General features: G+C 44.7%; 1 protein-coding gene across 9 annotated transcripts in view; it reads left to right on the top strand.

Annotated features, from left to right (window-relative positions):
- PHACTR1 (phosphatase and actin regulator 1) overlaps nt 1-25,806 on the top strand; it is a 466,583-nt gene that overhangs the window by 384,269 nt on the left and 56,508 nt on the right. For 7 of the 9 annotated variants that reach the window (XM_072945660.1, XM_072945662.1, XM_072945666.1 and 4 more), the window contains 3 exons: nt 8,436-8,603; nt 10,884-11,090; nt 21,508-21,829. In XM_072945660.1, the coding sequence (XP_072801761.1) occupies nt 8,436-8,603; nt 10,884-11,090; nt 21,508-21,829 (697 nt within the window). The remainder of the gene's footprint in view (nt 1-8,435; nt 8,604-10,883; nt 11,091-21,507; nt 21,830-25,806) is intronic. The other 2 variants (XM_072945664.1, XM_072945663.1) reach the window with 1 other exon arrangement.

The raw sequence follows: 25,806 nt of genomic DNA, 5'->3' as shown, positions 1-25,806 counted from the left end.
GCATAACTGTACCGAGGGAGGCAGGTGAAAGAAACACCCCTGGGAGACACACCACAGATGAGGTGTTTGGAGTCACGGAAGCAGCCGAGAAACCACATGAGCTGTGGTTTGCTGACCTTGAGGTCCAGTAAAAGGCAGAAAATGCTGATAAATCCAGCGGGAAAGAGCTATAGGGAAGTGCAAGGAAAAGAGGCTACCCAAAGCCGAGGCTACCCAAAGCCAATGCCACTTTTGTGATAGGAAGTCATTGTTTTAGGCAAAGATCTCTGAACAAGAGCAGAAAAATCATTAACATCAAAATAGGATGTTAAATCCAGAACAATAGCAACTATTTAAAAACAACCAACCAAAAAACCAAGTTCTCCAAGCACAAAGACATGTACCATTCCATCCTATATTTAACATCATCCAATCAGAGTATCAGGGAATTGACTGCCTTCTGAGATTGAAATCCATCTTGCACAGATTTTCAAGGTAGTATTAGGCTCAGAAGGATTCTGTGAGTTACAAAGATTCCTGTATCAGACAGAAGACCTCGTGGCTCTGGCAGAATTGTTCTGTGTAGGCTGGTCAGAATCATCCAAAGACTTCTGCCTGCAAACAGAGGTAAAATGTAAGCGGGAAGATTCTCTAACTTGTGGATTCAGAAAATATAGGTTCTCTGATCCTTACAGAATTCCTGCAATTTCTGCCTTAAATCCTAGGGGTACACGGGTACTTTTAGACATACAGACACACACTTAAAATGACTTTTCCTCACTGAGGAAGAAAGTGCACCAGAAGAGGGAGGCGGACAGACAGAGAGAGAGAGACAGGGAGACACGCTCTAGTTTTCGCTTTTGCAAGTAAGACTTTCAGTTCGTCTTTTTAAATTCGCAAGAATCCCCAAATTAATTAGTAAATATGCAATGTTAATAGAGATGCATTGCTTTCCGTGTGTGTTTAAAATTCTTCACAATGAGATCTGTAGCACTGTTTAATTTTTTCCCACTCTAATGGAAAGGGTATATCAGTGTCAGCAAACAAACAAACAAAATCGAAGTCTTTGTTTTGTGGCTCACCACCACCAGAGTGACACTTCTCGGGAGAGTACCTTCAGCTCCGCAGGGTAACTCACCAGCCACTCAGTGGAGATGCCCTTTATGGTCAGAGAGCACGTCTGGGAAGCCGCAACAGCCGCTCTTGTCTCAGAGGGACAAAACAATTAGCTAATGCCTGCATGAGGGCTCCTCTTCCATGTCTTTGCCAAGATAATCATTTGCTTTAACATAGGTGGCTTCACCTTTTGATTTTGCTTTAATTAGAGCCATCGGTGATCACCAGGGAATGAAAACGTGTTTGAATTTTCACAGGCATGCATGTGTGAATTCTACACATTTGCGTTACCAACAGAGATGTAGTGTCGTTAACACTTCCTAATGTTTTCGGTCTAAAACTGTCACATTGCATCACTTACAGAATTGTTTTTCTTTACAGTGGAAGCATCAGTGTAACCACGATCTCGTGATGTTCATTATTCTCCTCTGCCTCAAGTGCTAACAGTAGCAGAATTTGAGCTGTGACAGTTACATGTCTGATTTATAAAGGTTTGCTATATTGTCCTTTTGACATCCTTAAGGAAATAAAAATTTTTAAGTCAGTCATTTTAAATGAGGTCTCACACACTCACTCTGACCACGTACTGGCCCAGCACCTACTAGTTATATGACTTTACGCAAGTTACTTGAATCATCTAATGTTCACTTTTCTTTATGCAATGAGGATAATTTGGGTACCAACTTCATAGGATTGTTTTATATATATTAAGGGAACAAGAGCCTGGCACATAATATATTCCTGAAATAATATAGTTTACAAAATTTTGTTATTATATGTAAGATGCCCAGTGTGGTACTTGATACTGAAGATGTTCCAAATGCTCCAAAAATATTTCTTTTGCCATCTCTCCCTCTTTCCTTTCTTCCTCCTTGTCTCTCAGCTGTGTATAGAGGGTTTTATGTACATTATGAGCCTCTAGCTCTACACTAAAACTTACTAGTTTTTTTAAAAATAAAAATATAAAGCTTTATTTGGCTAATGGTAAACATGAAATCAATCAATGTTGTTCCTAGTTCTTGCTGTAATGTGCACAAGTAGAGTAAGTTGTAGGAGAAAAAGGAAAACTTTTGTTTCCTTTCTGGAACAAAGGTAAAACAGTTTGCTAGTTTAGCTGATCTGTTGTTTCAGGCTTGTTTGCAGGCTTGGGAGAGCTTATTCTCATTTTGCATCTGTCGATAATCCGGACTTTGAATCTGGAAGAACGTTGGACAACATTCATCACAGTCACTTTGTTTTCAAGAGACAAACTGAGGTCCATCGTAGTGACAGCAAAAACAAGAACACCGCCCTCCTGGTGCGCAGAGTCTGGCTCCTTTCCACTGTCCCTGCTTCTCTCTTCCTGCCCCTCAAGAATGAGTTAGGGGTGCTCACCAGCACCCCTCTGTTTATTGACACATAGGCCTCTCAGGAGAGCATGGCTTATACCACCATCGTTTCTGGCACCTGTCAGTGGGTCCTTCAGTTTCTTTTTACCTGAGATGGAAAAAAGCATTCTCTTCCCTTACGTCTCCAGACTGTTAAGCATCTGAGTGGTCCAGTATTAGCACACTTCTTCCCTCTCTGAGTTTCTGAACCATTTGAAGGCTAAGATAAGTGAGAATTGAAGTAGGGTATCACCTTTATTACCAATAAACTCTAACCGGGGGGAAGTCAGTGATGAGGCCGATAACTCTCTACTCTCCCCAAGTCAGCCCACCAGGAGGGAAAGTCAGAGTCCTGAAGCAGCACTGGCCCACGGGGGTAAGGGGAGGATGCAGAGTCCCCTGTGCTCCCTGTTTGGATGGATTTGCTCCACCTGGTGGAGAAACAGGGCCCAGTGGTTGCATCCTAACAACGAGGTACCTGTGGAGAAGGGGTAAGAAGCCGGGCTCAGGGAAAATACCTCAAGAAACCAGACGAGCAAGGAAAGGGTTTTTCCCTCCAAAAAACCTATTATATTTTCGTATAACTTAAGAAGGCAGCATGCCCTTTTTTATTTTTTAGACATATAAGCATGTTTTCCAAAAGAAAAAGTTAGTGATCATTAAGCTCTGCTCTGTCATGCCAAACGCACTGCAGAACTCGGCTGAGCTGCATACATATTTCATCTTGAGGTCACTGTGATCAGCATGTACATCTTGTTCTCCACGCCTGCTTTCGTCCTTGACGTTGTTTCAAACACACTGTTTTGGGTCCGCGTCACCCGCAGGGTCACTTCACTTGCATTTCTTTCATTCCCAGCCAGGCTGTGCGTGTCACAAGTGGCACCTGGGACTTGACTTTTGTTTATTTGTACAAATAGTCTGCATACTTGGAATAGCCATTCTTTTATTAGCTATGTTTAGTTTGGTTCATATTTCCCCACTATGCTGCTTGGGTTTTTCCTTATATTGGGTGTACAGCATTTTCATTTGCAAATTAAAAATCTAAAAGTTTATGAGTAAGTTAAAATTTTCCATCTGGCTTCCCTGTTACACAGCCTAACTAAAAATGTGTGCGTGTGTATACACATGTATTTTTTTATTTATCTATTTAAACAATTGTAGTTTTAAAGTTTTATTTTTAGCTTTATGACCTGGTAAAATTTATTGCAGTAATGAGTGATTCAATATATAGATGTAAAGCAGTTCTTTAAACTCATATTCAACTAGTATTTATCAAATAAATAGTTCTTATCCAACTAGAAATACAATTTTAAACATACGCTTTTATATAAACCATAATACGTATCCTGGAAAATTAGATTAAGTGGTGAGTTTGTTTAAAGTATTTTGGTTTTCAGAATTGAAATTTTTTTAATCTTGGCCTCTATGGGGCCATGAATCCTGAGTGCCCTCAGAACAAAATGTCCAACTTTCATGCACTTTTTTAAAAAACAAAAACTGTCATTACACAGGCATTCACGAAAACCCAGAGGAATTCCTGTTGCCTGTTCTCCATAGAGACATTCATCCACTTGAAAAAAGTCTTCGGTTAGCCTTAAACTTTGAGAAATGTAATTGATCAGACATTGATGTCAGTCACCGTAAAATCAGAGAATATTCCTACAGCAAAACAAACAACAATAACAAGACAACAATTTTTTTTGAGACCCACTTGGAATAAAATCACAAAGTTAATACCCAGTTGTAGGTGGATGTAATCCCTTAACAAACTGAACCAAACAAATATTTTTGAAGTATCTTTTGAGCCAGCCTTCTTTTACGCAGATTGTACTTTTAGAACATAAAGAAAATTTTATGCAAGACAAGATCCCCTGTGTGGTCTCCGTCTATTCTGAGCATACATCTTCTGTTCTCCTTCACCTTTTATTTTTCTTATCCACTTCTTGCCCTCCAACCCGCACACCAGCTAGCTCACACGAGGTCCGCTCTGTCTGCGTTTCTGCATCACGTCTTGCCGCACTCTTTCCCCAGGGCACGTCTGTTTTCTCCTTAGCATTTGGCACAACACCTGCCTTGTGGGAGGAGAGGCCGGGCAGGGTGCGATTCAGCGCCAGGGTTTGGAGGCAGCGACCTGGCAGTCGTTTCTCCAGGTATCATAAGGAGCTAAGAGCAAATCCATTTGTAAGGGTCAGCGAGTTCTGGTATGTGATCCCTGTTGTTCACGAGAGGGTCTGCCCTGGTGTTTGTCGGTTGGATGAAGTCGTTCACTCTCACCTTGCCTTTGACGCTCCTTGATTTGATGTGAGCCTGATTCTACCAACATCTTTATTTCTTACACCTGACAAGGAGAAGAGGAGCCGATGGCCCGCACCTTGTCCGTGGCCAGTTCTCTCTTAATCCATTGCTTCCCACGTCTCACCATTTAAGTCATGACACTCACCTGCACTCACTTCTGCGTTCTTTTCTCTGCCGCTTCTGTGACCTACTTCTGCCTTGTCGGATGTGTCTGCATCTGGCTCACAGTGTACTTTCTTCCCCGCCCTATCGCCACCTCCAGTCCCAGTGTCCATCGTGACAAGTTCATATTCATAATCCATGGTTAGACAGCGCAACCTCCTGCTTTGTCTTTGAGAGTCAAACCAACTCTCTCTGTTCTGTGTTAGCCACGTAAACAGCATTTCTTGTCCTAAACCTCATCAGGAAAAGGCACTGTTGCCATTCCAGGTTCTCTTGCTTCTGTGACATTCCTTACCTCCAGTCCAGTGGTTCTCAAAGTGCAGAACCCTGACCAGCAAAAGCAGCTTTGGTATAACCCAAGTACTTGTTAGACGTGCGTGCACCAACCCCCCGAGTCAGAAACTCCGCAATGAGGCCCAGCAGCCTGTGTTGTAAGTGCCCTCCAGGAAGCTGTGATGCCCGCTGAGGTGTGAGAGCCCTTGCCTTCACCCATCAGGTCTCTTCTGTTGCCCGCTTCCTTCCTCCTCGTCGTGCTTTGTTGACTCTAGTGGGAGACGTCTTACACTTAGAGCAATTGTACTGTTTTGAAAACCACCGTTACAGATAATTTTAGAAGAGCCTGTAAAACATCAAAATAATTTCCAGTACTCAGTGAGCTCTTTCCCATCTTGTTAATGATAACGAGACAGTGATGATCTAGATGGATGGAAATATAAATAATCCGTAAGACTCGGTTTGTTCAGGAGGGTTAAATTCCTCCCAGGGGAGACGGTTTTCCTACATGGAGTCTAGTACATTAACGCTTCTACTTCTGTGTGGGTTTGAACATGTCATAGGAACTTTAAAATAACAGTTACTCAACAGAAGCAGCATCGTTCTATCCCCACATCATAGGAATGCAAATCAGGTTTCACTTTTGTCACTTGTCATCTTAGTCATAAATAGTATTAATGATGAATGTGTATCTATTGCATAGTTTCAATTTATTTCTACCAGATATGTCTGTACATATATGTGAGCAGGTAGGTAGATAAAACATGGTTACTAGTGTTAATGTTGAAGAGATGACCAAAAGCTGAGAAAGTTCTGTGGTCTGTACCTGCTGCTGTGTAAATGGACAAACGCTGTGGAAAAAAACGATTTCACGAGATCCAGGTATATGTCACCAGACATTAAAATATTGATACACAGAAGTTTCACTTACTGGAATCTTTCCTAAAGGGGGAGAATTCTAATTGCAGAGAAGATTTTATACAGGAAGGTAGTCAGCAGAGATTTCTGTTTTCATAATAGCATAGAACATTGGAAATCCTTTTGTGACCCATCGCAAAGAGATAACTAAATAAACTTCTGCATGTTCATTCAGTATAATTAAGACGATAACCATGCGAATTACATGCTTATCAAAGTTTTTAAAAAAACAGGACAAAATTTGATACACACAACTGTGAAACTTGTGGGGAAAAAGCTTTCTGTTAGGGTAGTGATATGATCAGTGTCTTATTCTTTTTTCTCCTACTTTCATGTTTTCAATGGAAATGTGTATTTAGAAATTACGAGAGTAGAATTTTCAAGATTATTTTTTCTCCAAAGTGGTTTGGGCCTTTGCAGTTTAGCAAAGGTACTTTTAATCCATAGGGAGCTAAATTTTTTGAGACTTAATATGTTCCCAAGAGAAGTAAGTCATACTGCCTCTCTGTTACCACCAAAACCTCTAGCGCTAAACCAGCTGCCTTGATGAACAGAGATTCATAGAATCTAAAGCAATCTGACTGCTGTTGTATTTTTTTTCCCTAATATTGCTTCTGTGGTACTTTTAACAGTTAAAATGTATAGCAGTCATTCCATTGCATCTTTGCCCCAAAGGAGCAGAACAGGGCCACAGCCCTGCAACCCGTCCTCCTCGGGTGGCCTTATCCGGGACTTTCACTGCACTGGGAACATCAGAAGTCAAAGTGGTTTCCCAGAGATGTATTAAACCTAATGGCAGCTGCATCGTCATTTCACCAACTGGGAACTTTCAGCAGAGCTACTTCCCACGGTGTGCATTTGAACAAGCTAAATTAAAACATGTTAGGAAGACTAGGGACCATCCATCCTGGGACGGCAGCGCGTTCACGTTCGCACCCGCAGCCCTTTCCATCCTGAAGACGCAGTTCAGCTGTGTGCTGCCCACAGCACAGCAGCAGCCTGAAGTCTGGTCTGCTCTCAGTAGTGAGGAGCGCTGATCACATTGTCAGTCACAGTCATGGGGACCACTGTTACCATCTGAGGCATAGAAGAGGCCGAGTGAAAAGAAGGGGGGAAAAGCACCCATAGTCTTCAAGAGTCAGTGCTTTATATGGTCTGCTTCACGTGAGGTTTTGGGTATCCACTATAGCCATTTTTCCTATGTTTATGGAAGATTCAGGCCAAATAGCCTATGTCCTTGAACCATATGCTGTCTAAAGCCTGTCGGTTTATAAATTGCTCTGTTGAACATTTATTTCATCAGGCCACTTCTAACCGGGGGGAGGAGGGGCGGGCAGAGAAATCCTTCGCTGCTGTATCATCAGTGTGTGTAAAATTAAAGCCTTGGGAGGAACATAGCAAAAGGAAAGGATTATTTATCCAAGATTAACCTTGGAGTCATTTCTCTATTTTATTTCTACAAGTGAATCGTCTATCTTCCCGTTTTAAGGCAGGTAATCGCTTTCCTGGTTTCTGTGTTTCTGACTAAACATAACTTAGAGTCTTTCATGTGGATATTTATGCATCTGACTGGAACAGCTTTCAGCCCTCTTTAAAAATTAATTTGACTCTAATGTCTAGTTATCCAGAACTCCCCTGGGCTAGGGTGAAATCACACGGAGGGGGATTTTGATTTGACAAACGGCCGTTGTGCAGGAGGCTTTGATCCTCTACTAGCTGCCCCTTGTCTTGCTGAGCTTCAAGCAGGATCAAAGTCTGCAGCCCACACGGCGGGATCCCTGGTAGGCACTGCGAGGATTCTGGCACTTCCCAGCATCCTTGAGCTGCTGCAGCCCTCAGCTGGCACTTAAACCCCACCCCCCTACACATTTATCTACCTGGAGAAACTGGATGCAGGCAGAGGTAGGGAGAGGACAAGATGAGTTTCTCCTAGGACCTTGGTAGACTGTGTCCTGGTACTTGTTGAATGCTGTGAAGCCCTTTGCCCCCTGAAATAGGAATTCTGATTTTCCAGTCTCTGAGTCCTGCTCAGTTCTTCTAAGTTTTCAAAAATTATGAAGAAACAGTCATTTTAATTCTCATTTGAAAATCCGTGCAAAATCGGTCAGAAAGATGGAGACAAAATAGACAAATGGTCGAAGGTCATTGGAAATTGCTGCCTGGTGGTTAGACGCCGTAAAAGCAAAAGAACAAGTGTAGACTTTACAGACTGGCCTTGATAAAGGTTGTCCAGAGCATCCAGTCCCTGTTAGCAGGCGGTGAACGTCACCCTTCCCGGAAGGCAGGCGTGCTCTTAACTCCGTGTTCTCCTTCTCGCTCTGACAGACGGGGAGCTCTCCATATCGAATGAAGATGACTCCCTGGAAAATGGGCAGTCCCTGAGCTCCAGCCAGCTGTCTCTGCCCGCCCTGTCTGAGATGGAGCCAGTCCCGATGCCCAGGGATCCCTGCTCGTATGAGGTGCTCCAGCCTTCTGACATCATGGATGGGACAGGTAATGCCCCCTTAGACTTGTAGAGCTGGTCCCCAGCATGCACAGCATTAAGGACCTCCAGCCTGGCTGGACTTGGGGTTCTGTGTTGAACCACCCTGAGCATAAGGATCTCCTGGAAATGAGGGTGGAGCTGACCAGAGAGGGCTTGCTAAGTATAAAAATGTGGAAGGTATATACATTTATTTTTCTACAGTCTTTAAAAACATTTTTATAGCCTTAATCTCTTAAAGAAGGTTATATCTTGTGTTGTCACACTGATGATCTAAAATGTCATTGTTTTGTTTTCTAACACTCATTTCTGTTAGGCTAAGGCTGAAGAGTCCTCTCCTTCTCTGTGGTACCTGGTCAGTAGACCCTGGTATGCTCTTTAATCCTAATTCCAATATACTGGTTAGTAGTTATATGAGTTTAAGAGCATGTGCTTAGCATGCACAAGGTCCAGGGTTCATTCCCCAGTACCTCCATTTAGAAAAAAAAAAAACCCACAAATAAACCTAATGACCTGCCACCCACCCCCAAAAATAGATAGTATAGCAGAATGATGATGAAAACAGGCTTTGAAAGGAGATAAAGCCTTCAAGTCGAAGCTGGTCCCTTGTGAATCCTGTGACCTTGAATAAATTACTTGACCTAGTGGAAAAAAAAGTTACATCAATTTAGTAAATTGTAACAGCTTACTGCGTAAAATTAATTAGCATGTTAATTGTCTATAATTTCCCAGTTACGTTATATCCTGCTGACAGATGAATTTTGATGCCATCTGACTGTCACTGTCTCTTTGGTCCAAAGCCCTCTGAGTGGCCAGTACTCACTTCTTCAGGTCTGCAGACTGGTCCTCATTAGCCAGAAGATGGGACCCTCCTGACAGCCAATCAGGAGAGGTCCTTGCTGCCAGGAGATGAGCCTGGGGGAAGGGACCTCTTGGAATATCTAGAGTCTGGGTAGAAAGGCCACATCCTTCCTCCACACGGTGCGCAGAGTCTGCACAGGGGGAGGCTGGGCGGGGTGATGTTTCACACAGTCAGCTTCACCTTGGGACCCAGTGAGTTCTTGCTCCGTCAGTGTGTCCAACACTGATAATAACAGTGCCCTTGAGACAGGGGAGAATTGAGTTCTCATGAGGAGTATATACAGGACCTGGATGCTGCCAGGAACGCTGCTACCCAGATTAGGGAGGAAGAAGAGGGCAGGAGAGGAGTCATTTACAGACGTTCTTACTGTAGCAGCAATGGGGAGGGAAGAGATGCTTCTGAGTTGTATTTCCCTCCCCCTCCACACCGCCCCCCTCCCCTGCAGGGGAGATTGTTCCAGCTAAAGCAGTAAATTGAGATTTCTATCCAACCTCCCTTGTGGCTTTGGAATCAAATGGATTTGATGGTTGGAGTGAGATCTGTCATCCTAGGGAAGTCATTGAGTCTTAGTCTGTCATTGGCCAGGTTGCCAGGCTGGTGGGAGAGCCTACATTACCACCCGTGGCGGCTCTTAACTGGATCTGGTCCTGGTTCCCTGTGGGGGAGAGAAAGAGGCAGGCCCAGTGCAGAGCAATGAGAAATGGAGCGTAAGGGAGGGGAAGGAAGAAGATAAGAGATGTTGACTTGGAGCATCTTCACCTTGTCAAGGTGTACAGGAGCCAGCAGGGGCAGGAAGTTGCCTGTCAAACTGCAGAGCACCCCTTGGATGCGGCTGCCCAGCTCAGATGACCCCCAAACCTGGAGGACTCGCCACCCCAGGTGTGTGGGGGCCTTGTCCCCTACTGTGAGCCTCAGGCTGGGGAGCAGGGTCATAGTGAGACCCCAGAATCCACTCACTCTTCCTCCCCAACAAAGCGCAAGCAGGCCCAGAGGAAGGTGCCTGCTTTTGGCGCTGGTTTGGTTCAGAAGGGGCTCTTGGTCCTTGGTCCGCTCCACTTGCCGTCTTTCGATTGGTCCCGGAGTCACATGTTGGAGCACCCACAGAACTTGTGTTATAAACACCAGGAACTGACGGGGTGACACGTTGGACGGTTTTGAGGAAGTGTCCTCTTCCTTTTTCTCCCTCTTGCTCCTTCCAGCTTTCTCTGTTTTCTGCGTCTGCCTCCCTCTCCATCCCCCACCCCTACCCTGGCTTTATTGGATTTCTGATGTCCTCTTTTTAATGCTCCACCCCTGACAACCTGGGGCGGTCAGCACTCTGCTGTGTTGCTAACCCACGTCCCTGTCCTGTGTACCCACCGGCTCCCGTTGGACCTCCCTGCACTGCGTTTATGTAATGTCGCTGTGTGTCCTGTGGTTGTCCCCTCAGTGTCTGAAGAGAGTCCCTCTGCCAGTGAGTCTGGAGTCCTCCTGTCCCAAGATCCTTCAGCCAAACCAGTCCTGCTCCTGCCCCCCAAAAAACCTGCTGCTTTCCCTGGAGACCATGAGGAGACCCCAGTGAAGCAGCTCTCCCTTCTCAAGCAGCCCCCCGCCCTGCCTCCCAAACCCACTGCCAGGATTGCCAACCACTTAACAGGTGAGTCGAGACGTCTTCCTGGGGCCCCAGCCCCGCCCTCCCTTCAAGGGATCATTTCTTGCTGTCTTTTTTTCACCTGAGGCACCTCTTTGGAGAGGTTGCTCTGTGGGACGTTTGGGTGTTTCTGTGTGTGTCTTGGTACACGCAGTCATGACCTGGGTTTGTGTGTTTGTGTCCAGAAGCATTCAGTACACACCCACCAGTCATATGCTAAGAGCCTGCAGTCTTGTGCGTCTGTAAACATGTACATTGGTATTTATGTGGCTCAGTCAAGATTATTTGCCCATCTTGGTGAATTCGATTCATCATCAAAACTTTGCAGAGATAAAGAGTTGCACCTGTTCCCTTCATAATGCGTTTGCCAAAGCTTTAAAATACTGATCTGAAGCCCCGTGTATTTCTTCAATTAAAATTTATGTCTTTTCTCTTAAAAAAAAAAAAAGGCAAAGACAATAACCTGCAAAGTATTATGGGAAACACTTTTAAAGACGAGTAAGCTGAAGAAGGTTGTCCTAAAATGACTATTTTTAATTGAAGTGCAGTTGATTTACAATATGGTGTTAGTTTCAGGTGTCCAGCAAAGTGATTCAGTTATTTTTTTTAGATTATCATTGGGATTAACAGATACAAATTACTGTACATAAAATAGATAAGCAACAAGGATTTACCATATAGCACAGGGAATTATAATAACCTGAAATGACTGTTATATGCTCATTGTTTAAATGTCACTTAACAAATGTACCCACAGTTATTAAATTGGGCATCTAGTGAAATTGCATTTCACCGCACATTAGCCTTGGGAATCAGATACTGCTTTGTGATTCAAGGTTATGGAATAATTCGAGATTCAAGATTTCACAGGGGAGTTTCTCCAACTGTGATAATAAACCCACCTGATACTGATTGACTGCCTCTTTACAATGTTTGTTATTTCTATAAATAGTTTCTAATTGATCTCTACACGTTTTTGTACAATGGGATGGAGGTGGAAGGATGTTCACCTATTTTATCATAAAAAGATGGAGATTTAAGAAGATAAGTGACTTTTCTAGGGCTGGCAGAAATTCTGCAGTAGAGCCATGATTAGACCTCGTGTTTCCCAACTCCTAGATGAATGAGTATCGTTTCCTCAGTGGCAGGATGTCTCACATGGTGCTGAGTTGCATTAGATCAAAATTCAAGTGTAAGTTTGTGTCAAGCTCCTCTGTCAACGTCCAGGTTGGTGTTTGTGGTTCATAAGAGCACATTTCCATCTAAAGGAAGTGTCCAACGCATCAGTAACATTCAGTGTTACTAATTTAAATGCACAGAAAGTCACAAAGGAAAAAAGGGAATTGTAAGCCTCCCTCGGAGACATAACCACTGTCCATCTATCCTCTAATAAAAATCAAACACCGTTGTACATATTCTTTGATCACCTGTTGTTTTGCTCTCAGTGATGTCTTGTGACCAGGTTCCCATTAGTGAATATTCCACAACATCAATTTGTTAGCTGCAAGGTGGGGATCAGGATTTACATGACGGACCCCTTAGGAGCTTTCTGTCCTCCTTATAAAAACACGGCATCTCAGCAGCGCGCATATATTTTTATAAGCATTTCTGAGTCTTTCCTCACTTATCCCTGGCACAAGAATTGCTAATTCTAATTCTAGAAGTAAATTGTGTATGCTTTAAGGGCTAGGTACCTTTTAAGACTGATGCCAAATTTCCTTTGGGAAAGTTTAAATGTTGAAAAACTTAACTCCTACATAGAGTACCTGTTTATTCAACACACCTGACTCTAGGAAGAATACTGTGCTAGGTATCAAAGCGGATACGGATATCTGAGACATCAATTTATGTGTATGATGTATTTTATATGTGAATATATAATTCATTAATTATTCAGAAACAGAGGGCCAGCCTGCCTACTGCCGAGTGCAATGCTCGCAGATCTGCCCAGTCTAACAGAAGTGCTCCTGGGGGGCCTGAAACTTGAGTCCACCCTTAAAGCATGATGGACTTTTGTAGGGAATGAGGAAAGAACATTCCAGAAAAGGAGACCTGGACAAAGGCCGGGGGCGGCCGTGCTTCGGGTCAGTGACGCGGAGGCAGAGCTGGCGTGGAGGGTCCGCCTGGGGGTGCACTGAGAAAGAAGGGGGTTCGCTGGGTTGGGCATGTGAGGATTTAGATTGGATCCCATGGCAGCTGTGAGCCTTTGGGGGTTTTTGAGCCGAGAAGTGAGGGATATGATGGAAACTAGCCTTTAGAATGTATTCCTGGGTCGCTGTGTATAGAATGAACCGAAAGAGGAGAAGATTGAAGGCCTGACAGAGAAGCCTCCGAGGCCAGCCCTGTGTCTCGTTCTGCAGAATCACTAGTTGAATTAAATCAAACAATTGGAGGCAGGGAGACTCTTCAAGAGGCTGTTTCTGGTGTGGAACTAGGAGCTGACAAGCATATGACTGCTAGCAGTGGGAAGAGAGAACAGGCCAGTAGAGAAGGCATTTTAAAAGAACTGACAGAATTTTTAAACTGACAACACCCTTTAATGTCTCTAGTTACCTAATTAATGGAGGCTCACATGAACTTCAGCCGTGAGCCGTGAACTCAGATAGCCAGGTGTCCGCAGGACTCTTGCTGTAGGAAGGACTACAGATGCCTCAGTTAGCCCGGTCTCTCTGGCTTCCCTTATTCTTTCCCCAAGAGAGTGGATTTTATCTATTTATAAATCTCACATCCAGAGAGCTTGGGTCAAATAGAGAAGAATACATAAAAGCTGGTCGTCCTCACCATAGTGTACCTGGCAGCCTCTTACATACGATGCAGACAGGACAGGTGCAGATGTGCATGGGGTGCGAGTCTGGTGCTTTCCTTTTGGGTTTAAACTTAGTGAGACTTGCTTAATTTTCGGAAGTGAGCAATCAGTCATAATGAACCTGCATCACCACGAGGCAGCTCCATTAACCCTGTTCTGTTACTAATTACTCCAGAGACATCTGGGCCATGTCAGAAGGAATTAATAAACTGAGAACTCGAGAACTCTAAATGGAAGTGTACGAGTTGTAGCATGTTCTCAATGTCTGTTGTTCTGTTGACATTTTTGAAAGGAAACAGACAACAATTTGAAAGACACCAAGCATGGTTAATAGAGAGTGACAGTGGTTAATGGTCTAGAGGATGTGGGAGCCTGAACTGGGGCTACGTCTAGATCCACGATCAGGGAAAGACATGCCGAAATCTCTCTGCTTTGGCATTTGCTTCCACTTGATCAGGAAAACCGTAATTAACTTGGAGGTTATTTGTCTTACATAGTTTCTCTGTTCTTCAGAGAGATAGAGGAAAGCCCTCCTGCCCCTCCTCAGCCATCTTTCCCCTGCTGTCATCCTCTCCGTCTTATCTCCATCATCAGGATGCACAGCGGCATATGATACAGGGTCAGGGACTCAGGCATCAGATTCTCTTCCATTCTGGAAGCGCTGTGCCCAGCAGAGTGATGGCATAATGAATATGATCTGAGATGAATGTTTCTCAAAATGCATCTTTCTTGGAATAATGGCTGACCATAGAGGAAAAGGATAATTGAGGCAAAAAATGGGGTCTCCTACTTTTCTGAGTCTTCACCAATCACCTCTCCAGCTCTTCTGGCTCCAGAAGTTAAATGTTTTAAGACTGAGTAATCTATTCCTTCTGCCTAAGGTACCGGCGATTAGGTGCCCCATAGTGCCATTTGAATGAAGGATCACCAACTTATGTGATAGCTGAGCATCACAGTCTTGACATTCACTCGAGTAATAATGACAGCTGCCATTTTTTGAGAAATTTACAATATACCATTTAGTCCTAGGAGGTGGGTACTATTAACTTCATTCTCTCCTTTTCATAGACGAGGAAAACAAAATTCAGAGAAGTTAAATGTCTTAGTCGTGGTGACATAGCTGTAAGTGCCTGGGATGGAGTCTCCCCATTTTGTTTTACCCCAGAGTCCTCACTTTTAATCATTAGCTTACACCGTCTCCACTAAGATACCTATTCTTAAAATTCAAAACGGTGGAATTACTGGTGTTCTTGGGTTTTTTTGTTTGTTTTTTTGTTTTGGTTTGGTTTGGTTTGGTTTGGTCTTCTTGTTTTTTTTGCACTGTCTTTAAATCTATTTAAGAAGTTAGAAACTCCACTTCATTTGTATATCTCAAAGACAAAATATTATCCAGTCTTTCAGAAATAAATAATGTTTCCAAGGCATTTGATTATAAAGAGGGAAAGGGGCAGTTGAGTTGGGTTTCAAAGAACATGCTAGAAGGAGACAGTCTAAGAATCAAAGTTGAGGCCAATCACAGGGGAAGCACTTGACCACAGTTAGAGGCTGACAATTCAGCAAAGAGAAGAAACTCTTGCTGATTCTGCAAAACAAGTCCCTCTGCTCCTGTGAACCTGCCCAGGGCTTATTTGCACTGTTTTTAGACCCTGAAATAACAAGGAAACTAACTGTACATCAGAACTGATTGGTTGCTGGTTTCAGCACTAGGAAGTAGTTGCCGCTATTTTCAGCCGCAGTGCATGACTAACGAGAGCCCTCCATCCAGGGCTTGTCAAGGCAAAGCCAGTACTGCTGTTTAGAACTGAGGGCAGCATCTGCCAGGAACCGTTCTGCAGTCTCATTCTGATTTGTGATTTCGTTATGTTTCTCTGTTGCTCCCTTATCCTCTGTCTGTCCCCATTTCTCCCCAAGATATTCCACCCCACCCTCCTTGCTCTCCTCTTTAAGCTCCCTCTCCAACCTTCCAAAATCATTTAACTACTTCTCCCTCTGTCCTTCCCTTCCCTTCTGGTATCTTACTCTGAAAGTGCAAGGAAACTGATGACTAGACCACTGGGGCCCCAGACCTCATCTGTGCCTTTAAGTGGAAAAAAAAAAAGAATCATAACCCAAAAGTCTCATTAAAAGGTTTACTGTTCACAGTCTCTTAATAACTGATACCTCGAAGGAACGGAAAATTTACCTGAATTTACTCTTCATACCCATTTCTCCATAGTTTTCCAGTCTTAATTTTCTTTTCTCAAAATGGAGACATTCTATTCTTAGTGCATGTAAGGACTGTCTATTAATTAAAACACATTTAAAAGGGGCACTTTCAGCTCTAACCTCTATGATCAGGGCAATGGTTGCTGTGTAATACCTTTTTTTGTTTTTTGTAACGCTGGTAAATTGGAGATTTAATTCACACATGGCACTTTTATTGTGATGAAAACACATAATATAAAATTTACCATCTTAACCATTCTTAAGTGTACAGTCAGTAATGGTACATATTTTCACATCGTTGTGCAACAGATTTTCAGAACTTTTTCATCCTGCAAAATTGAAGCTCTGCCTGTTAAACAAAAGCCCTTTCTCTTTTACCTCCCTTTAGCCCCTGGTAACCACCATTCTATTTCTTGTTTGTATGAATTTGACTGCCTCTTGTTTGGCATGAGTGAAATCATACAGTATTTGTCTTTGTATGACGGGCTTATTTCACTTAGCGTAGTGTCCTCAAGGTTCTTCCCTGTTGGAGCACGTGACAGGGTTTCCTTCCTTTGTAAGACTGAATGGCGCTTCCATTTTGTCTGTTTCTTGCGCTGAGTGCAAAGTGCTCTTCCAGCCTTGACATAATTTGCGAAAAGCGTTCCTTCATCACCTGTCATGTTGGAGTTGTAGATAGTTGTAAGCTACCAAAAATGTTTAATGTGAAGATGTATAAATGTGGTTCTAAAGAAATTCATATAGTAAGAGAGCAAATCCTTTTGAAAGAGTCAGGAAAAGCATCAGAACGGAGGTTGTATTTAGGACAGACCTTAAAGATGAGCACAATTGGAAGGGATGAGAGAGGAGGTTGCCGTGAAACTTGAGGCAAAGGTCACAGAGGCACGACTGTATGAGGCATAAGCATGTTCAAGACATAGCAAACAGCCTGGCTGGGCAGGGATGTGGAATTCCTGTAGGGTAGTAAAGAAAGATGAGGTCAGAAGTGGGTTGAAGGGAAACTGTGAAGAACCTTGAAAGCCAAGATGAAGGATTTAACTTTGGAGGAGGAAGTGGGCATCTCTTGTGGACTTTTAGCAGCAGTTGCTAGATTTCAACCAGAGGTTGATTTCATCTTGAGGTTGGTTGGGTAGGATGGACATTACTGCTGTTAGATGGCTTTACAACTGGACTTAGCAGTGTAACTGGAGCTGTCCAGCATCAACCTGAAATTGCAGAGGGCACCAAGCTGCTGCCCTTGGTTCTTCCTCTTGGGCATTGTTTGAACGTCTCAGGGCTAAGTTTTCTGGGGGTGAAGATTTAGTCTGTCTTGTTCCCTGGTGTGCCCTTAGCTAGCTTTGTTCAACAGCAGGACAGGAGACCTTGAGAGGGAGAGAACCCCATTACAGAAGCGTTGAAGGAGGAGCGGGATGATCATTAGTCCATGAGTTCATAGCAGGATGCTTGCTTGTTTAGGAGAAGCTGTGCACATTGTTCTCTGGCTCTGAGTTCTGCATAAATGAAATCTGATTCTCATGTGTTCTGTAGTGTTTGAAGGAAACAGGGCAATGTAGGTAGAAAAGCAACCGTTTATAAGAGCAGCAATTAGAACATGACAGTCATCCATCAGGAAAACTTGTGGTCCAGCCCTAGATGTCAGGCAGTACACTGGGAATTTTATGGGGAGATGAGGATGCCCTGGTAGACACCACTGCAGATGGTTAGGCCAGCCACCACCATCACTATAAATGCAAGAAATCTGAGTGTGTCCCCCTACAATGAATATGTATTGTGCATCAGATGGATGCAAGGTTAGAGATGAACTGTAGCCATCCTCATTTCCCCTTTATAAGATTTATGGGTCTAGCTTGAACTTCTTGGTACCTTCACTGTGAATGTACTTAACCCTTAATAGTTCCATATGTTCTATGTAGTATTTCATTGTATGTGATCTAAATTTACTGCTTTTGAACTTCACAGATAGATCCCCAGGTTCCAGCATTCTGAGACCAGATAAGCATGTTTATGTTTGGCTTCATGACTTTGTGACTTTGCTTTGACTGCTTCTCAGCTTTCGCCTGGACGGTCACAAACAGCCCTCCCATCAGGGCACTGTCCCATCCAGCTCTTTTCTGTCGCCCTTCTCTGGACCTTCTCGCCTTCCTTTTTGCCTGTTTTACAGAAGGTTCAGGTTCAACAACCCAGTCATTGATTGGCTGGCCCTCTCCTTGCCTGGTCTCCCTGGGAGCGACGGCACTGGTCTGCATTGCTGCAGAAATAAACAGTAGAGTGTGTTTTTATCGATGACTGATAATTTCTAACAAAATATTGATCTGATGAACAGGTGTTTTTTTTTTTTCTCCTCATGATTCTAGGAACATCTGTATTTTTGACTCTTTGAGAGCCCTTTCCCAACCATGAATAAGGTGTAATTTGACTTTTACAAAGTCGAATTTCATTGCTGCAGAGATGACCAGCCCAAGTAACCCGGTTAGCTGGAGAGCAACCCCCTCTCCTGCCCAGCGTCAGCACCTCAGCAAGGCCTGTTTCCCCCCTGTTTGTTGTCACCTTCCCAGGTGGCCTTCCCGGGTCAATTTAAAAACAAAAATATTTCTTTGTGAAAAGTAGCACTGAAACAAAGTCCAGTGCTGATGATGCAGTGCAATAATGGCCTTCGATTTTTAGGATCCTGGAAGGTCTCAGGACATCAGACACTTGCTGTGGTTTCCAGGTGCGGGGCTGGCTTCAGGCTGAGGGCATTTAACACAAATTGCTTGTTACTCTTGGATCCCTCGGTCAACACGTTTTGCCTTTCCTGGCATTTGGCCATGAAGAAGGCCAAGCTACCTTAGAGTCCCCAGGGTGGCCCAGCGGGGTTGGTGGAGCGCCTGTGATCACCTTTCTTGCAGCCGGAGGGATCTGATTTGGTAGTTTAGTGATACTGGACTCTTATTTAAGTTCTAAGTATACTTCTTTTAGGCTCTTTGTGGCTTTGGGTGGGTGCCTGTATCTGCGGAAGGAGATCAGACAGTCTAACCCACTGGAACCAGGTGGCAGATGACTGAGAAATTCTTACAACACTTTCATTCATTAAGATACCAAGTGCTACTCTCATTGTCAAGGACTTCTGGTACATCAGCAGTTATAAATGGGCTTCTACAGCATCCACTGCTGGTGTTAATTTTAAAAAGTGAGAAGAGAGACGAGGGATGTATTTGTGTGGCCCAGACTCATTCTGTGCATAAAGGACAGTTTTCAAGCAGGAGGATCGACTTAGAAGTCACCTGCGGGTTTAATTTTCTTGTCTGAAGTCTTAAGCCAGAGCTGTGTCAGGCTGGGAAATACTGCTCCCTTGGGTTTTATGACTCTGTGACACCGTTTGGGTTTATTTTTCTTGTTCTCTGGTGGTTTTTGCTCTCTCCACTCCCATCAGCAGAGACAGTTTTATGAATATGCTGCGTCTCGATCAGCCTGGCTGCAGAAGACTCATCCACCCCTAAGTCAGCAAGCAGAGAGCCTTGTGTATGTCCCAGCAGGACCAGCCGCTGTCGTTACGGATGCGAGAGGCAGAGTGTGTCCTCCCACAATCCATAAATACCATGCAGCAGGGAGATGCAAAGCATTTGATTCAGCCAGGTGCCATCAGGGGTAAAGGAGGCATTTTTAATCCCTGGATTTTTACAGGTAAAAGTGTCTGGGTCTCAGAAAGGCTGGTTCTGTTTCTTAGCTGATGAGTAGCAGAGAATGCAGGTTTCCTGACTCAGTTCTGAATCCTTCTCCACTAGCTCTCAGGACTGATGCAGGGCGGTGTGGATCGGAAAGACACACCAAAACCTGGGCGACTTGGCCTTTTTCTCTTCCCAGTGCTTTGTTGTGAACCTGGAAAACTCCCAGGATGGTCCCTTGGCTGCCTCTTTGCTCTGTGACTTGATTCACTTCCACCAGGCTTTTTCACCCACTTGCTTATAATGCAGCCACCATCCTCGCTGCTGCTTTCGTGGCTTCTGGCTCCCCCTCCCTGACTGGGAAGCACCAGGTGAGGTGGACTCTCACAGGGGCGGCAGGAGCCCTGAGAGTAACACTGCAGATGTCTGTAGTGCTTCGCAATTTACAAAGCCTGCCCACGTTATCTTGTCTGACCCTTGCGATGACCTATGGGAGAAGCCCAGAATACATTACTGTTTTTTCAGAATCAATTAAGACCGCATTTGTCGAATTCCTGTCACATATCAAGGACTGTACTGTGGTTATTTTATACTCGGGCCCTCTACTAACTTGTTTGGGGATTTTGTAAAATTATAAAAAGGTGCCCTTTGGAGGAATGAATTACACAAAGTTCCCCCGTCCTCTGGGATGACTCATACCCATTCCAGGACAGATCTCGGGCTGGATTTCAGCCCACGCATCCTCTTACATGGAGATTGTGTAGCTGTTAATCCATTTACTTCTCATAAGAGACTTAGAAGGTAGGCAGTATTCCCTTTCTATGGATGAGAAAACTGAGGCTCAGGAAGGATAAATGTCTTAGGCAGAGAGTAACAGGGCTTCTTGCTCTTAGAGCTAAGATGAAACCAGCTCTTCTGAGTTCTAAGCTCGTGGTGGTTTCACCAAGGCCAGTGATGTAACCATCAGGGAAGGTTTTCAGGAGAGATTATGTTTGAGCTGAAGCTCGAAGGGACAGTAGGAATTAACCCAGAAGACAAAACAGAACAGAAGGAAAGTCACCAAGCCTCAGGGGTTTGAAACGTCAGGTGGTTTGGGGAACCCAGCAGTTCAGGAGTGAGGGGTGAGCTGTGTGCAGGTGCCACCAGGCTCCCAGAGTGTGATCGGAACCCCCCCCTACAGTTTGAAGAGCCCACCGTGGATGCCACGTGAGCGGACTGGCCAGCCCAGCCGCCATGCTCACGTCCGGTTCCCACGTGGGGCACCCGAGCCTTCTCTGTGACCATGAATCCGATCAGGCGTTCTCTCAGGTGGGCTGATTGTTTCCAGATGAGGGAATTAAAGTTGGCGGCATTAAAGTCACCTGTGGGGGGACACGCCCTCAGTGGACCTGGACCTTGGGCTGACTGAATCCCATGCCTGTTGTATAATGGCAGAATTGTAGGCATCCTGCATAGCCGAGAAAAGACTTCTTTGAAGGTCCATGAGTTTCCAAGAGCAGACGAGTGTGTTTGTTCCCCCTTCCCACAGCTGGCTCAGCCTGACAGCTGTGTGACAGACACTGCGACACCTGGGTCCCTGAGCACCCCTGGCGCCAAAGTGCTTCGAGCAGGAAGTGAGAGCTGATGGATGCTTGTTGAGTGATACTCACCTGAGTTGATGCATTTTATCTCAAGGCCCACAGTCCTCAGGTGGGCACGTGTGGTGCTCTAGGTTTTTTCCCTGATGCTCCAAAACTCACATCTACCTCTCACCCTCCTTCCGCCACAGATTCTGGCGCCCCCGTGAAATTGCCTTGTCTGCCAGTGAAGCTGTCGCCTCCGCTACCTCCAAAGAAAGTCATGATCTGTATGCCTGTGGGGGGGCCAGACCTCTCCCTGGCATCCTATGCCGCCCAGAAGAGCGGCCAGCAGGGCGGGACCCAGCACCACCACACAGTCCTGCCCTCCCAGATCCAGCACCAGCTGCAGTACGGCAGCCTCAGCCAGCACCTCCCCTCCAGCACCGGCTCCCTCCCCATGCACCCCTCGGGCTGCAGGATGATAGACGAGCTGAACAAAACGCTGGCCATGACCATGCAGAGGCTGGAAAGGTAATGGAGGGAAGGGTGAGGGCAAGAGGGGGAGTTTGGCTGGGTTGGGGGTTGGGGGTCCGACCATGAACAAGAAATCTGGAGACCAGGGCAAGGGCTCATCCCCACTGTAGGGTGGAAAAAGTTTAAAAGTAAAATCAGACCAAAATCTGAATGTCAAGTATGGAAGGAAAAAAAATAGTGTTGTCAATTACCAAACTATAGAACAATCGCGTTCATCAAAAAGAAAAAGTAGCACGTAGACGTATGTACATGTGTGTGTGCGTGTGGATGGATGGATGGATGGATGGATGGAGAGCACATTTGTGCCTCTGTAAGCCTTAACCTATTTTGGAAGCATATGCACATAGTCATTACTGTGGTAACCCCTAGGGCAGGGAGAAGGGGAGAAAATCTTTTTTATTTCGTGTCCTTCGGTACTGCTTAATTGTCTTTTAATTTTTTATATTTTACTTTTATGTTGTAAAAAACAATGTGAATGTGAAATAAGAAAAGAAGAGAACTGGCAGGGTGGTGGTGGAAAACCAGAGAGATGGGAAAGGTGGAGAGGTACGCCCTTGTTCTTGCTGATAGAGGGAGCAGAGTCCTGTAGGCTGATTATGTGCGTTTGAGCCTCTCATTTTTACCAGCAACTGGTGAGGCCCCTTCTTTCACCAGAATCTGCCTCCAATAGCATTGCAGGGAGGTCTGCTAAGAGGATTCCAAGGGCAGGTCTGCAGCAGAGATCCTGACTGCCCACCACCCAGGGAGGTCTCTCATGCTGGTTCTGAATTGCTCATGTGTGTATGCACGTGTGTTTTCAAATACCACCTCGCTGGTGCCCAAGAGGTAGCTGAGATTTCCCGGTACGATTCCCAGACGTGTTGCCTGACCCAGTTCCCTGGCAGGCCAAGAGGGAAGTGTTGCAATCTGGCATGAGGATGTGTCTGAGCTGGGGTCCTGAATGCCTGTCCCAGGTTAGTTAAACTGAGTCCTGCAGATGGGAAGATTGCAGCCCGAGAGCCCAGCCGATCACCAGGCTGAGAGCCAGAGGCAAGATGGACACAGTCGGGAACTTTCTGTTGTTGTTTCCCAACGCTCAGTGGCTTCCTCCCTCCTTCCATCTCAGCCAGGTACTCTATGTTTGGGAAATTAGTAAACTCTAAGGGAAGTTGTTATCACTAAGAATTCTGGCTTGACAGGTTCATGTGAATATCTACCCTCACTGAAAAAAATATGTATATATTTGGCCCACTGGCATCATTCTCAACTACTGTCATTGTTAATGAGGACAATAATTATTTAGAATTTGATGGTTCTTTGTAGTTTATCACACACCTCTGTTACCATCTTAATCCTCACATTACCTAGGGAAACTGAATCAGCAGAGAAATTAAGGAAGGCTGTGTTCCCCAACACCAGCTACTCAAAGAGTGGTCCAAAAACTTGGTGCCCATCTGCAGAAATTATACAGAAACTGAGAGCAAGCTTTTAGGTACCTTTGTAGCAACTTATAAAAAGGGGTTTTATTTGCTGTGCGTTTTTATTGTATTTTTTTAAAGCATCAGTTTGTGATGGATTGAAAGTTAAAATATATAAGTCAACCAGCTGACCCACAAAACTGGTCCTCCCCACAGACATTTTTAAAAGTCCTGCCCTAGGTAGTAAGCCAAGGGTCCAAGGCTTCAAGGGTCCCGGGTCTTCCTCCTGCAAATCTAAAACTCTTTGGACTATAGCACAATTAATTTCCTGCCCCCACGTCTCCCGTAACCCTCAGTACATTTTTGTATCTCTTCAGGAGCTTTAACCATCTGGGAAAGATACTCATGACAGTGGATATTGGCTAAAAACATTTCTACTTAAAGCATACATGCCATTTAAAAAGTTTCCATTGAAAGTATTAATTAACAAATTACATGAGATTCATTAGTTCAGAAGTTTCTGTGTGTATTTGTAGAATATTGAGCATAGACCAATGGGAAAGTCTATTGGACCTACATGGGGTCAGGTTCTCTATTGAAATGAATCAGAGAGAGTGAATGGGAAGGGAGATAATGGGATATTGCAGTGGGGTGGGGGAGGGGATCAGAGGAAGGACAGCATGAGCTTGACAGCTGAACCCAGGCAATCTCCTGTGCTTTGTGCCACCCTGAGACCCTTGTTACCTCCTCGGTCTCCCCGCCTGCCCACCCTGGGCCAAGGCACAGGGTTGTTCTGGTAGACCAGCTAGGACACGGGGTTAATGCATGCATCGCTTTGACAAGATCGCCCTCCAGAGAAAACGAGGCCTTTGGTCCAAGCAAAGAAGGATTGAGAGAGCTTTCTGAGCATCCACATTATCTTCCAGGAGTCCTGGAAGGATCTGGGAGCAGAAGGGGGTCACAGGCACCTTTCAGTTTAGTGCTGTCTCCGGGGAGGTCATCCTTCTTTTTACCCCCTGAAAATACTCCCTGCTACCTGTCAACATGATTTCACTCTTACTCTGACCAAGTTTCATTCATTCAGAAAGAATCATTTCTCTATTCTGGCAATATCCAGTGACAGAAAAAAAAAATCGCAAAAAGGAAGAAATACTACTGAACGCAGAACCTGAGATCTCTTAGAACGTCCCATATAGTCCAGACCCTGGTGAAATCTTGTACGTAACTTGAAAATCAAATGATGAACTTAACAGCATTAATGGCTGACGTTGGACCGTAAATATGAATACATAGTCATCATGTAATTGAAAGGGGCCCCCGAAGACCACTGATGCGGCTAACCACTGCCTTTTGCAGCCTTTCTGACCATTTGTCCTCTGGTCTCTGAAAGAATGGGACCCCCCCCCAGGTACCACAATGGCACAATCCATTGTCCAGAAAGTCTGATTATTAGAGTTCTTTTTTTTTTTCGGAGTTCTTTCTTACATTAAGTTAAAAATTTTACTTACTGTAACTGCATTGTCCCAGCCTTGTCGCTAATCTTCCTTTCCCATGAAAGGCTTTCAAGAAAGTCTTTGAAGACAGCTACTATTTCCTTTATCAAATGGCTTCTCTCTTTCAGGCTGATAATCCCATGGAATCATCTGTTGACATGGTTTCGAGACCCTTTACCATCTTGTAGTCGCTCAAGATTACTCTGTTTTGATTTGTATGAAGAGTTTCTTAACCATTACCCTAACCCAAACTTGCTTGATGATACTAAAAAGTCATGCGTAGTTAGTTACGTAGTGTTGGCTCACCAGATTTGGGGTAAGAGGTACAGAAGGAGAGAACTAGAGACAAGTTGAAGCAAACTTAAAGAGTTCTGTATTTATCTGAAGTCACCGGCTGCCCTAGGCAGCGTGGCCAAGCTGGAGGCGGCCCCCGCTCCCCACATCATGGCTGAGTGCCTGGGTTCCAGAATCTAACTGCCAGGATTTCAGTCTCAGAGATACCACTACGTTTTGCCTTTGATTCCTCATCTTTAAAACAGGGATAATAATACCACCATCAACCTCGTTTGGGTTGTTTGCGAGGAACAAATGACACCGAGTCCACATCAGGCATCTTATTACATGATATATAAGAAGTGTCCCATAGATGGTGGCGAATGTTAAGCAGAATTCTATGGAACTCAGAGTGTGTCTTCAGTGCCCCTGAAAGGCATATTCAAATAGATTGGATCCAATCTGGTTGGAAATTTTGTCTCAGTTTCCTCAAATTAGATCATCTTCTTTTATCTTCTCTTCCCTGATGATTCACATCTTTTTTGAAGGTGACTCCACAGGGGTGACCCTACTGCCTCCTCCCACGACTGCGTTGCTGCCACCCAGGGCCACCCCGTCTGTCCTGATCCTCTTTCCTCAACCATGACTAGGGCTTGAGCCTGGCAAGGAACCTCCCTCTCAGCTGCTTTTCCTCCACTAAGGAGAGAGATTGAGCCCATCCCAGAAGAAGAGCTGGGGGCGATGGGGGTGTGGTCTGAGAGCCCTTGCTCCGCTCCCACTGCTGACTTCTCCCTGTAGCTGCAAGCCAGTG

Source organism: Vicugna pacos, chromosome 20 (genome assembly GCF_048564905.1).
Source record: "Vicugna pacos chromosome 20, VicPac4, whole genome shotgun sequence".
Taxonomy (NCBI): Eukaryota; Metazoa; Chordata; class Mammalia; order Artiodactyla; family Camelidae; genus Vicugna; species Vicugna pacos.
Note: the sequence above shows the minus strand (reverse complement) of the source record. Positions and strands in the feature narration are given on the sequence as shown.